At 43.7% G+C, this 14,604-nt stretch overlaps 1 protein-coding gene across 1 annotated transcript; it reads left to right on the top strand.

Annotated features, from left to right (window-relative positions):
- The first annotated feature begins 273 nt into the window (after nt 1–273).
- DNAAF6 (dynein axonemal assembly factor 6) lies at nt 274–11,232 on the top strand. Its single transcript, XM_086470680.1, has 6 exons — nt 274–357; nt 2,035–2,098; nt 4,817–4,922; nt 6,768–6,864; nt 8,645–8,730; nt 11,103–11,232. The coding sequence occupies exons 1-6, from the start codon at nt 274–276 to the stop codon at nt 11,230–11,232; spliced, it is 567 nt and encodes a 188-aa protein (XP_086326806.1).
- Nucleotides 11,233–14,604: the final 3,372 nt, after the last annotated feature.

The following is a 14,604-nucleotide window of genomic DNA, read 5'->3' as shown; positions in this document are numbered from 1 at the left end:
GCCTGCCCGAGCTCACAGCCACTGTAAGGCTTGAGCTGAGGTTGCGACTGATGCCTATAGAGCAGAAGAGCCCACAGGCTGAGCACAGGGAGGAAAGGCTGATTGTATTCCATTTTATAGGTTTTTACATCACGCATGCAAGAGTTTGGCTAAACTTCCTCCTTCCAGAACACCCAGCAGGACAATCGTGCTTCATGGACAGTGCAGAACCCATTTTGTTCTTTCTTCAACCTTCACTTCTTTTTTCTACAGAGGTGAGCAGGGGGCGCTGATATGGACAGCGCAGGCTCTTCTCTGCAGTTCCTTGCCAGGCTGCTCCACGATGCTCAAGGAGATGATGATGATGATGAACACGAGGTGAGTCTTTCATAAGAAATGCTGCTTCTTTTACACGCTGTCCCATAGCCTGACCTTGTTAACTGTGGAGAAGCACATCTCTCTTCTCCCAGGGTGACTAAAAAAAGAATGAAAACCTTAGAAGGTTTTGGACTGACTCAACCAGCTGGAAGACACTTTCAGGGTAACAAGCTCTTGAGGGAGAGAATAAGGAAGATGCCCCGGGAAAACAAGGAGAGATTGTGACCACAAAGTGGGAGGGAGGTTTAATTTTTCAGCCTGAAGGAAATTGGAACATATAGTTGAAAGAGCTTTCAATATGTTAGACTTCGCCCTGCTTTTCCCTGAAGTCTGCCAGAGATGAAGGCAATTACAGCAAAATACTTGATAGGAAGGGAAAAAAGTTGCTGCTCAACTCCTGAGTGAAGACTCTAATATCCAGAGGCAACCGAGTGTACTAATGCTGTGTGTCAGGCATTGAAGAACTGTAGAGATAATTGATCACTGAAGTCAATAGATTTGTTGGTGATTGTAGAATAGCAAAGGGTGAGCAATCACGCTAAGGTGGATGATCTGAATGACTAACGAGGAAAATATCTTTCCATTTTTCTATGTCAATCCATCTCAGGACTAGACAAAAATCACAGCTTGTGGAATACATACATTGTTCCTGCACTATGCAACTGCTGCTTTTATCTACACATGCAAGTGTGCTGGGGAGAAATATCCCAGGAGGGCCATAGGTGCCTTCAATCACAGTGAGTGTAGGAGGCCTCTGCGAAGGCTCAAAACTGCCAAGTCTCTCAGGGTTTTGAACAAGTCCTGTTATGACATGGATAACAACAATGGCAAATGCCTCAGTGTTCCTCCAAGTCACTCCTCAACAAAGAGCCCGCTGGCTGACCCAGCAGTCGTGGCAATGGTAGTAAGATTTGGGATAAAAAGGCTGCATATCCCCTGAAATTTCCTTTCAGTGGGTGGTAGATGAGGTCCTTCACCCTCTAACTACCCTTCAGCTGTTTAATGCCTGCCTTTTAAAACTAGCATCATTGCTGTACATCTTTGCAGTAAACATTTTGATTTTAAAAGAATTTGTTTACCTCTTATTAATAAAATGAATGACACTTCAGAGACAGAAATGGAAAACTGCCACAAGGGATGTCAGCTAAGTCTGAGTCAATCTGAGTAAACTGAAATCTTTCTTTTGATTTAATTTCATGTGCTGTGCATATGAGGCACTCTTATCAAGCCAAGGAATCTTCACATGCAGACAAATGCCTCACATTGGCCTATTAGCAATAAACTGATTCATAATGAGAGGAAAATGTTGTTGCCTCAGATGATCTCTACTGTCAAAAGAAATCCAGATGCTGTGGTGGGTTTTTCAGGTAGCACCCTTAGTTTCCCGCAATATTTTCCTGGCAGGCAAGGCATTGAAATTTTGCCAGAATACCATGGAAACTGATACTCACAAAGCACGTCTGTCTGTAATGCTGCACCTCTGGAGTCCTGCTCAAACCCGCTGTGCCAAGGTCACTTGCTGCTGGGTAAGAGGGAAGAAGGTGTGGGATAATACATTTTGGATTCCAGCAGGGATTTGTTTGGCCTCAGATATTTTTCTATGTTTATTGACTTTATCAGTGTTACTGAGCTGGGCTCTATGAAAATTGATTGAGGTTCCATCTGCCTTTTTTGCAGACACACTGTTCTGTCAGTGCCATGACTCCTGGTAGTATTGGACCAGTAAGGAAAGAAACCACTGGTAAGGAGGAGTGTTTGTGTGTTGCAGCATTCAGTCCCATGTTAGCAGAACGTAACAGCTGTGGTAAGTAACCACAGATGGGGTTTGCTTCAATAAGAGAGCAGCCACTGACCTTTGAGATGGAAGTGGCATTTCAGTTTTACAATCACACTACAAAGTTCTTCTTTTCCTGAAAGCTGACCTGCAGAATATACAAAGAGAAGCAGAAAGGGTAACTCTAGAGCACTGCAGCCTCACATGGCGATGATAAACAGAGTACAGAGCACAGCCTGGTCATGGGCTGAGGGGAATCGTAACTGAGCAGCAGAAAGCTCCATGCAAGTACACTCATGGAATTGTGAATGCTCACTTAAAGCTAACAATGAAGATGGACTTCTAAGTACTCACCTGAAAGGAACTTTGTGGAGTAAACTGTGTGGAACTGAGCCTATGCCTACAAGAACAAAGAGCTATAAACTGTACTATGAAACACAGTCATATCATATTCCCCCTCAAAGTTTCACAACCTTAGTTAGACCACACAGGGGAAAAAATAGTAGCTTTGTTCAGTGGTGCCCTCAACAGATCAAGAGACATTTTTTGGTTAATCCCCTTCCTGCATCTAGTTCTTTGGCTGGGAACCGTGGACAATTACATGCTTTTCCTGACTGCAAGTGTTTTGGCATCATATAGAAAAGCAGACTTTCATACAATGAGAACAAATATCTTGAGGGTTCCTAAATTTGTGCCAACACCTTGTACTCAGGAAAGAATGGAAGACAAGTTTAGTTTCGGCAAAGTTAATGTACATTTCTTCCTGGAGCTAATACTGTCACATTATTGGACAGCTTAGTTGTGAGCTGTAGGAAAGGTCAGCAAGGACCAGGATGAGTGTAACAGGAAAGGAACCATGGTAAATATAATAAATAGTGTATTTGTGCTTGGGATTACAACAATAGCCGGAGATTCTATGGCTTCACTGGGAACAAATCATGCCTGACAAATTTGGTGGCCTTCTACGATGTGGTTACAGCGTTGATAGATAAGGCAAGAGCAACTGACATCATCTACCTGGGCTTGTGTAAAGCATTTGACACTATCCTGCGTGATATTGTTGTCTCTAAATTGGAGAGACATGGATTTGATGGATGGACCACTCGGTGGATAAGAAATTGGCTGGATGGTCGCACTCAAAGAGTCACGGTCAACAGCTCAATGTGTGAGTGGAGACCAATGACAAGTGGCAATCCTAAGGGATCAGCACTGGGACCAGGGCTATTTAACATCTTTGTCAGCGACATGGACAGTGGGATTGAGTGCACCCTCAGCAAGTTTGCCAACGACACCAAGCTGTGTGGTGCGGTCGACACACTGGAGGGAAGGGAGGCCATCCAGAGGGACCTTGACAGGCTGGAGTGGTGGGCCCCTGCAAACCTCATGAAGTTCAACAAAGCCAAGTGCAACGTCCTGCATCCGGGTCAGGGCAATCCCAAGCACAGATGCAGGCTGGGCGGAGAATGGGTCAAGAACAGCCCTGCGGAGAAGGACTTTGGAGTGCTGGTAGATGGAAAACTAAATATGAGCCAACAGTGTGCGCTTGCAGCCCAAAAAGCCAACCGTATCCTGGGCTGCATCAAAAGAAATGCGACCAGCAGGTCAAGGGAGGTGATTCTGCCCCTCTACTCTGCCCTCGTGAGACCCCACTCCAGTGCTGCCTCCAGTTCTAGGGCCCCCAGCACAAGAAAGACATGGACCTGCTTGAGCAGGTCCAAGGAAGGGCCACAGAGATGTCAGAAGGCTGGAGCACCTCCCCTGTGAGACAGCCGGGCTTGTTCAGCCTGGAGAAGAGAGAAGGCTCCGGGGAGATCTTATAGCAGCCTCCTGGTACCTAAAGGGAGCCTACAGGAAAGATAAGGAGGGGTTTTCTATCAGGGAGTGTGGTGATAGAACAACAGGTAGTGCTTTCAAACTGAAAGGGAGTAGATTAGATTAGAAATTAGGAAGAAATTCTTTACTGTGAGGGTGGTGAGACACTGGCACAGGTTGTCCAGAGAAGCTGTCACTGCCCCCTCCCTGGCAGTGCTCAAGGCCAGGTTGGATGGGGCTTGGAGCAACCTGGTCTAGTGGGAGGTGTCCCTGCCCATGGCAGGGGGGGTGGAACTAAATGATCTTTAAGGTGCCTTCCAACCCAAACCATTCTGTGATTCTACTATAAAAACCTTCAAGCTGTAGATTTACCAGCTTACTAAAAAATATATTTTTCCATGTAGGACAGGCATAAACCATAGTATTCTCACCGTGAACTTTCATGTGTCTTCAGTACCTTATCTGAGCTGTGCTCAATAATTAATGGGAAGAACTGGATTTCTGTGTGAGGAGGAGGTCCTTTTGTTAATGACTCTGCTCACTTCAAAATCTCATGTCAGGGGCCTGGGGAAGATTAATATTTCATACTTCCACACTTTACCCATTCTAAAGTGCTACATATTTTATGCCTGATAGGAGGATTTCCTTGACAGAGAGATTGAGTAAAGGAGATTTAAGGGAAAGGAAAACATCCTCCCTCTGCAAATTCTCATTCATAAGATACAGAGGTGAAGGAGACTGTAATCATTAACTAGAAAGCTATTAATACAAAGTTTTTTCTAAAGCCTAAAAAACCCCCTTAAGTTTTCAGCAAACCTAAAGGAACAGCGACATTCCAAAATACGACAGTGTGATTTTTCTCATCACTTACAGGTACTTTTCAAGTGAAATCTGAAAACAAGAAAACTATTTGGAATACAGAGGAGGTCCCAGAAGGATCTGAATTTGATGATACTTGGGACCCTAGAGAACAGCCAGAGTAAGTGAGTTGAGAGTGCCTGCATGGGCTTTATATAGCATGAATGGAAATATGAGTTAAACTGCATCTACTGCTTTTGAGTGAAACAGCCATCTGAAAAGCTTCTGTCATGGAAGGAGAAAGAAAGGATATCAGTGTTGCATCTAAAGCAACATGTGAGGAGTGATTTTAACCTCTCTCTTGGAAACCTTCTGATCTCATAACAGAAATGTAGAGTTGTTTTTTCCCATTGTAAGATTACTTGCAGTGTCAGATACTTGTATAAAGTGAGATTAGGAGGCAAAGTAGGCCAGCAAAACAATTTACTAGCTTTCAAATATGCCATTTATAGACAGAAATATCTGTCTTTTCCCACTGCAACTGAGGTGCATTCGTTTTTCATACTCATAAATTCATGAAGTACTCCAACTTATATTTGCATTTTAAAGAATTAAGTTCTTTAGAGACAAACAGTACTGAGGAAGGAACTCTATACACAGGCAGTTTTGAACTTTTAAATCTTGTCATTCAATCTTAGTCTGTCAAGGAACAGCCTAAAACCAGAGCCTTTTCCCATGCTCACAGAAAAACAACAAAAACATTCTTGAAATAGATACAATCAGGCATGTTAGTTGTAGTTTGTAGAGGTCAGAAAGCCTTCAGAGTCAATCCACAAAGCAGCCGTTGCATTTTAATCATTGTGTCCTGATGCCATATCCTGGAGTGCTCCATACTGGAGCAGATGGACTGAAGCCCATGAAGTTGCACATTGTACATTTGTAGTCCAGAATCCTTACTTTTCTCTGGCATGACTTAGGTGTTCAATTTCCTTATCTAAACATGGGACTGAGACCCACACGAACTTAGACTCAGAATTTCTGAAAATTATTTCGCATTTACCTGTAGCCTCACATGGAGTTGTTCTTAAAACTATCACCTGTGTGTTGCAGAACGTGCTCTCTTTGTATCGTGGACACAACAGAAGCTTTTCTCATGCTGTTTTTGACCCTTCCCCTCCATGCTGGGTAAAATGCAGTGCTTCTCTAGCCTCAAGCCATTATGACCTCTGTTGCACAGATGAAAACAGAGTATAAGTCTTTGTAACAGTTCATCAAATTGAATCAAGGAAAATGTCCCAAAATGAAAACACATGGCTAGAGAGGTGCACCTAGAGCTATTAGACAGATTTCTCTTTGACTTAGGAATTACTACATACGTATATGAACACTGGAGACGTGAAAAAGATTTTCTATACACTCTTTCCAGCAGCTTAGAGAAGTGATTCAGTCCACTTATTTTGCTCAATTTAGTAGGAGTAATGTATTTCTAAATACAAATTTAGTTTGTGTTTCCTTATTCATTAGGTATCAAGAGCAAGGGAGTACGTGATTCTGCATTTTGTAGATATGGAGAGGTAGAAAATAAATGTTGGCTGAATGCAAAACAATTACAATCTGACAAAAGAGTGCTATGCTCAGGCTGCAAGAATTTGTTGAATGACAGAACAGAACACATGTAATTGTGACAGCATCCTTTTCAAATCTGTTTCCCAAGAGTCTGTGGTATTTGAGTAGTTGATACATATCATATTCACTTAGGATGCATTTCCTGATCCTACAAAGGCTGGTTAGTGAAGCAGAGGCAGCAAAGTGAGTGCCTTGGGAGCTGGAGTGAATGATCTTCACCTTTCCTCTAGCTAACTCTGTCATGAGTCAGAACAGAAAACCAGTGCGGGTGGGTTGGAGCCTTGAAGGGGGACTGAAAAGGAGGAGAGACAATGCGATTGAGTGTATTTATGGTCCTCTGAGAAATACAATCTCCTTCAGTCTCCTGGCCCTTCTCCAGGCAACTACTTCTCTTTCTCAGGTATGAGATTTTATTCAAACAGTGTGTGGGAACAGAGGATGTCTTCTTCGGGATGAGCAGGAAAGACGCCTCCACAGCCTGCTGTGAAGATATGGTGGTGAGCTGAACCTGTATCTCCCATCCCTTCTTGGTGCTCTTTCTCTGCCGCTTTCAATCTTGCTGCCTTCTTGAGGAACAGAATGTAAACACCAAGCTGTATTGCTGCCTTTGGCCTCCTGTAGGATTTTCTTGTAGTTCTTTGAGCATTTATAGATAAGATTTACGCTTGCATGCTGGGTTTGTGTGACAGGGTTTGGGGAGTGAGGGAGGGGCTACAGGGGTGGCTCCTGTAAGAAGCTGCTAGAAGGCTCTGCAGCTCCAAGTCAGACTCACTCTGGCCAAGGCCTAGCCAATCAGCCACAGTGGTAGCACCTTTACAATAACATATTTAAGAAGGGAAGAAAACCTGCAGTGGGGAGAGGAGTGGGATGTGAAAGAAACAACTATGCAAACACCAAGGTCAGTGAAGGACAGGGGAGGTGTGCCGGAGCAGAAATTCCCCTGCTGCCCATTGCAAGATGGCAGGCTGACCCACTGCAGCACATGGAAGTTAATGGTGGAGCAGATGCCCACCTGCAGCCCATGAAGGACCCAAGGCCAGAGCAGGTGGCTGCTCCCAAAGAAGGCCATGACTCCAAGGGAAGTCCGCACTGGAGCAGTCTGTCGCTAGGAGGACTGCACCCCATGGAAGGGACCCATGCTGGAGCAGTTCATGAAGTGCGGATGCATGGGAAGGACTCAGGCTGGGGAAGTTCATGGAGGACTGTCTCCTGTGGGAGGGACCCCATGCTGGAGCAGGGGAAGAGTGTGAGGAGTCCTCCCCCTGAGGAGGAAGGAGCAGCAGAGACAACACGTGATGAACTGACTGCAATCCCCATTCCCCATCCCCCTGTGCCACTTCAGGGAAGGAGGCAGAGAAATTGGGAGCAGAGCTGAGCCCAGGAAGAAGGGAGGGGTGTGGGCAAGGTGTTTTTAAGATCTGGTTTATTTCTCATTATTCTACTCTGATATGATTTGTAACAAATTAAATTGATTTTTTCTTCCCAAGTTGAGTCTGTCTCTTGCCCATGACCATAACTGGTAATGAGCCCTCCCTGTCCTTGTCTCAACCTTCAAGCCCTTTTTGTATTTTCTCCTCCCCACTCCACCGAGGGCAGGGAGGAGCGAGCGAGCGGTCATGTGGTGCTTTACTGCCAGCTGGGCTTAAACCACGACAACTTGCTAACCTGAGGAATTCATGTGTAACTCCTCAAGGCCCTAGTGCACTCGAGAGTCTGTGCAAATGCATATGCCACATACAGACTTGTGGGAACTGAAAGTAGCTCTAAGATGAAGTTTCATCCTAGACACTATTTTGAAGGGGAAAGGGGCTTGGAAGGAGATGATTTTCATCTGCCTGTGTTTATTACAAGGTATGCGAGTGAGCAGAATGCTACAGTATTGACAGTCTTTAAAGTTACAGGTATCAAATCCTGTCCCGTTATTATATGATCAAAGACTCCCTGCTTTCTAAATTTCAGGACAGGTAGAATTGCTGTACAACTTTTCTAGTAGAAGCAAGCTGTCCTTGGAATACACAAAGCCAGGGGGTTTTGCTGGATGTAGGGTACCTGTTAAGTACATTATCAGCTCAGGATTTTCAAGAAAATAAGATATCAATACATATCACTAAGCTATTGAAAGCAACGATTAGCACTGTCATATTTTCTCTGATACAAATTACCTACTCAGAATGTTGCTCTTTGACACTAGCATCAAAATATTCATGAAGATGAGGTCTTTTATGGCTTGTAGGACTACATATCTAATCACAGCTTTACCTCTGCCCAACATTTCAGATTAAAATCAAACTGCCAGAGACAAAGTGCTCAGACATCACATTAGATATCCAGGACAAGGTTCTTGACCTTCGAACTCCCAAAAAGTAAGTGAAACACAATTGATAGAAGTACAGTTAGTATCTTGTTTGAAAGGAGGTTTAACCAAACCAACTGAATGCTGCGTGGAAAGAAAATCTAAAGGTGAAGATCAGGTTATTTATTGCACATAAGAAATAGATATAGACAAAACCAATCACAGTCCATCCGTAGGTGTACAGTATGCTAGCTTTGAATCTGTGATACTGTTCTAGCAGAAACAGCTTTAAGACAGATTTTGGCTACTTAAACAACAAGGCTTCAAGGGCCCAAAATGTCTGGCAAAAAAACTGCCCATGGGCTTGAAGGACTTCTTGCGAATTTGCTTTCTAAATACTAATCTGTACAAATATATAACTGAAGACGGTCAAAAATGTCCAGGTACATTTTCAGAAGTTGAAAGCCAGATTGTGGACATACCCACAATGGATGCAGAGATGGAAATGTTACGAGGTTTCCCCCAAGAGATTTCCTTTGAGTTCTTTTTTTTTATAGGGCTATTTCCGACCTACAAAGAAAATCAACTGGCTGATATACTCTCAGTTTGCCTCCATATTTCCCTCAGTGTGCAATTGGCCTGACTGAGATTTCCAGATAATTCCCGTGTCTGTTTTGCTTTAAATCCTTCACAATAGAGTGCTTTCATAAGAAAGCTTAATCCTCTCTGGGCTGACTTGCTGCACTGAATGGGATGTGGAAAGATCCGTATGTGAATAACTTTCTGCAAACAAATTCAAGGTACAGGCCATGGATTAAGGCACGAATAAGTTCTTTCCCTAGTGAACTAACTATAGAAAAGCCACCTTTCTCACAGACAAAACCAGGCTCAGGCAGTTACCTTCTGCTTGGATTTAACCCAAAGATGCAACAGGAGTGGAAGAATGTTTGGAAGTGCTAGCTCTGAAACTGGAAAATCAGGAGGAAAACTCGCTCAGCTAATGGTTTGCAGAACCTATAGGTAGTAAAAGAGGTAGGTTAATGCAGCACTGCAGATGTAGGAAAACTTCAGCATCCTTTTTCTTTTGCAATTCTTTTTGGTGACTCAGATCTGCCATTATCTTCTTAGCTGTCTCTAGTCACAAGCCTAGCAAATAAAAAATTTGCCATAAATCTAATGGTTGCTCACAGCCTGAGCCAGTGCTGCTTTCACAAATATAAGTGCAAGTCTTCTCAGTATGAAAGAAAAAAGATTTCAAGTTCTACATACTCAAAACCACTGTACTCTCACAGATGTGTAGGAGGGCTCAAAGGAACTGCTTCCAACTTTTTAGTCCTGGGGCTGATTCTAAGCCAAGCTGATTTTAAGGACTTCTCCAAATTATAGTAAATGGCTGCCTTCAGTAAGTGGGGTGCAAAGGTGTTTCGACTGTACCTCTTTCAGCCATGGCTCCTACAAGACAGCTGAAAAGATCTGAGAAAGAATCAGCATGACTTAAACCCCAGTTTAAAGTAACCCCATCTATGCTACCATGTTGTCTTGTTGGGCTTTACAGAGTTTGGCTGGGCAGATGTCTTGATTCTAAAGTGTCCTTGACTGTTTGCACTGTTAATAAAGTGGAGGTCCAAGACTGGCCCATCATTTATATTTTTAATATAAAAGCCTGGGATAGGAGCGGAAAGGGCCAAGCCTCTGCATGAGCAAGTGAGTTTGAGCCATTATCAACGAGAAGAGTTGAACGGGTCCAGACTGAGATATCCTCATGAGGCAACAAACCTTCCCAGCTTTTTCAGGAAAAGCTGTATGTTTAACATAGCGAGGGACTGTGGAATAGTTCCGGAGTCCAAGATCCAGCCTTTCTTTGTGTATGATGTGCCTGAGCCACAGGTAAGGGAGCACTGAATTAATCTTCAATGTAGGTTAAAATCCCAGCAACTTCCTAAGTCCATTCTCATACCTGAACTGTGCTTTGCAGTGTAAACATATCCTTTTTCTGAAACCGCACTGGTCAGAATCTCTAATCAGGCTGCACCGCTTATTTTGCTTTACTAGAGGGGCAAACTCCTGCAGAGACATTCAGGCTTTAGGCATTATTCAGATTTTTACCACCAGGAGAGCATTATCAATGCAGCTTCTCCTTCCTCTGCATTTAAAATGCAGCACTGTGCAGAAGCAAGAACAGTGGAGAGAGCCCACAATCCATCGTTGGAAAGCATTGTCACAGCCACAGCCAAAAGAAAGCAACAGTGTTGGAAATATTTCAGGGCCTGCATAGCTGTGCATCAGGTATGGCAGGAACCCCACAACCTGTCATGACAGCGGGATGTACTGAAAGACTTTGCCTTGGTATACTTACTGGTGAATTGCAAGAGTAGCTTGCAATGCCGCCTCAATTGCTCACCTGGTCTGAGACGTTGAAATCCACTGTGTCCTCTTTTACAGGAAGCTGCTGCTGCACCTCCCCTACTGTGTAGACAGCAAGAACAGTAAAGCTCGTTTTCTCTCTGAAGAGGAGACCTTGGAAGTCACTTTGAGATTATCAAGGATGTTTGATTTCATAAATTTTGAGTGACTGATAAATAGAGAAAGTTTGCAAAGTGTAATCTCTTAGTTTGAAGGCTTCTTGACACCTCACTGGTCATGAAACAGTAGCTTGTTTCCCTTGAACAGTCCAGGGAGAATAGCCCTGGAGAAATTGAATGAGTCAGGAGGAACATAGCACCCATAGGTTCTATAAGCTGAGGCTGTCGAGCTCTTGCGCTGCTTTGGTTACCGTTCTGCTTCCTTCAGTCTGATTCAGGCTGTGTGAATCAGAAAACAGGAGATTACGATTCTGTAAGCAAGAGAAAGTCTTTTTGTGCTTATGCCTGATAAGTAGCACAATGAGGCTCTGGCCAGCGAGTCTGGTGCTTAGTCACTGTTGCAAGACTTGCAAGTGCTAGTGTTCTTGCTTGGCCTCCAATGCTGGGACTGAGGCCAGTTCAGAATCTCCTCTTAGCTACTTCTTGATGGGAAGATCAAAGCTCTTCAGGCATCCATATCCACATCTGAGGCTCCTTTACACCGACAGAATAAGGTAACCAGCTGTAGTTGGATAGTTGAGCAGCTCAGCTCTTTTGAACAATTTTTGACAATGTATGGTTCAGTGTCATCTATTCACCTGCTGTCCCTCCAGCTTTTTTTCTGATCTTTCTCGATTAATAAAGGAGTGTGCTCTAACGAACAGTTCCAGTTACTTTTCACTCTGCCTTCTCTGTATTATGTCCCAAGAAACTTCCTAAAACTGAAACAAGAGGAACTTTGCATAACAAAGCCTCACTTAGAGGGCTGAAATGTGGCAAAAATTTTTCTTTGGCCTTTGGGTCCAATCTGGAGCTACAGAGATGGGTAACTGAGATGTTTCTTTTACTAGCTGCTGGGCAAATATGTTAATTTAATGTTGTTAATCATGCAGAAAACAAAGGTATTTACTCAATGATCAAAGTAGAGAGGACAAGCAGGGCCTTGCATGTTGATGGATTTTAGGTACACTTAACCAAAAGCTTGTAAGCACTTTAAAAACAAAATGGCTTGGATCCTGCATTCTTCTGGCATAGAAGCAGAGGAAAATAATTGACCGGCTAGGTTGTAGACAGTACTCATGTAAGCAAATTTGTATTTGCTTATGGTTCCACAAATTGTATTTGAATGTCTCTTACTTCTACTCTACAAAGCTGTGGTGGAGGGGAACAATGCAGATGTGTGAAAGGGCTGAGATCATTCCTACTGACTCAGTTTGTACTGTCTGTGATTGCCAAGAAGTTACAGTAAGGCTGTTTCTTGGAAAAATGTTGTCTTTGTGGTCCCTAGACAATATGCTGCTTCATTTTTGCATTTCTTATAAAAATTACAAGAAAAGTGGAAGATTGACCTGTGTTTATACACAGGTGAAGATGACATTTGCCCGAATTCATTCAGAAAATCCATGGCAAAGCAGAGTATAACTCCGCTCTTCCGAGCCCTATTCCAGTGCTCTAGCCACAGAGCAATATTGCCTTTATAGCTGGCAGTAGTCATTTACTGAGCCTTAAGTGATCAGGTTCCGCTTAATTCAGTGTCAATGTTTGATACTGAAAACTACGATGAGTTTGGCTCATGATGCCTCTCTTTGGAGTTTTAGTTTCCTATGGAAGTGAGCGTATGCCACACTGGTGTCCATGCCCTATTTTCTCCCCAAGTATTTTTTAACCTGGGGACATTTCACCTGCATTCAAGAGACAAAAATTAGAGGTAAGTATATTTTATTAAGAAAGTTACCTGCTGAATAGAAAAGGGAAATACAAATTTGTGCTGCCTAAGGGGGAAGTTCTAGTGTGATTTCTTGTACCTGCTGGCCAGTCACTCTGTACACCCATACTCCGGGCTACAGCAGGTCACTCACAGCAGTCCATGAGGGGAAGCTGACAAGTCAGTGACATAGCAGGATAGGGAAGGTGTTGCAGAGAAAGGGAGATGTGCTGGCAGGGGGAAGCTGAAATCACAGTGTTAGTGTATATGAACACAGCGGACAAACTCATAGGAAGCCAGGCTTCCTGTTTTCCACTGCTCAAAGGGACAAGCTCCACTGCTGTTTTCAATAGAGTGGAAACATTGGTCCAGTGGCGGGCAATTTGCTGTTCGGATCATTGCCTGAATGCACCATCTGGAGATCCTCTCACATTCTTACTTTGTTCCTATCAAGGAGATAGAGGCTGCCCCAAGCAAAATGCTGGGGTTTGGGTTTTTTTTTTTCCATAGATCATCCCAAGAGGAAACTAGTCAAATGGACATGCAGGCTGCCAAGCTTCCTAGAAATCGGGGGGCTACTGCCAGCTACGAGAGAGTTAAATTTTTGCAAGGGCTCGAAGGCAGCTGAAGCTGAACTAGCACTGGCAGAAATCCTTTTGAAGGGGATACAAAACCCCCTTTGCCTCTGAACATCAAAGTGGTTGCCTAAGTACCACTCCAACACCTGCAGGCTTCTTAATTAATCAAAATTATGAGCCCAGTTAAATAACCCAGCCATTAAGCATCATCAAGCTTTATTTGGTTCCCTAAGAAACATCTTGATTAAATGTATTGCAGTTAAGTAGAGGGTACGATAGCTGTGGAAATGAGATAGGGGCTGTTTACAGTAGCATCCCAATAAACTGCAGGTTGTCACCTCTGTTCAAGTATTCTGTCCTCCAGTTGTGGTGGCAGAGCCACCATCCCCATTTTGACTTGCTCATGCCTTCTATCAGAACTGTGGTGATGTGCTAAAGCACACAGCCCAGCTTGCTCTGTGTGTTTCACTTCTCTTCATATTCCCCTTTGTCCACACACTGACCTTCTGAGGCAAAGATACTTTCCTCATTCTACAGCCTGAGAAAGAGAAAACCCAGAAGAGTTGCTCCATGTAAACACCTGAGACAGAGCAAGAACTTAAATTTAGATTTTTCCCTTAAACCTGCAGTCTAGCTTCCAGGTCTTTTGTTGGTATCATCATATACCCCTTGTATTTGTTTTAAAAGGAAGACTACTTCATTTTTCTGCTGTTCGGTTTAAAGGTTGTGTCCAAAATTTCTATGTACTTCTCTCATTGTGTGAAACTGCTTTATCGGTACCTGCTTCCCTCCAGATAAAGTTTATCTAAAACAACTAAGCTGTATCTGTGTGTACAGAAAGATCTCTCCCCTACAGCCTACAGAGTAAGTAAGGAGATAAGGCGTGCTTCTGTCTTTCTCAGCTAACCTTGGGCCCTGACGCTCGATGCATAAGGCTGGGCTCCTGTGGGCAAAACGGAGCTCTGCAGCATCCCTTGCAGGCTGCGGTGCACACTGATGCTCAGAGGAGTGCAAATACACAAAGGAAACTCTCCGTGAAGTAACCTCGTTCCCCAAGGCCTTCCAGATTTTCCATTCGGGTAGCAGGCGACTCTGAATGC

The sequence above is a fragment of the Leptosomus discolor genome, chromosome 9, assembly GCF_034619465.1.
Source record: "Leptosomus discolor isolate bLepDis1 chromosome 9, bLepDis1.hap2, whole genome shotgun sequence".
NCBI classification, from domain to species: Eukaryota; Metazoa; Chordata; class Aves; order Leptosomiformes; family Leptosomidae; genus Leptosomus; species Leptosomus discolor.
This window is presented reverse-complemented; position numbering and strand designations above follow the sequence as displayed.

Excerpts from the sequence above, each read along its gene's own strand:
- DNAAF6 (XM_086470680.1), top strand. The coding sequence starts at position 274 with ATGGACAGCGCAGGCTCTTCTCTGCAGTTCCTTGCCAGGCTGCTCCAC. Across the intron at positions 358-2,034 it reads ATGATGATGATGAACACGAG|ACACACTGTTCTGTCAGTGC; the intron begins GTGAGTCTTTCA and ends CCTTTTTTGCAG. Across the intron at positions 6,865-8,644 it reads CCTGCTGTGAAGATATGGTG|ATTAAAATCAAACTGCCAGA; the intron begins GTGAGCTGAACC and ends CCAACATTTCAG.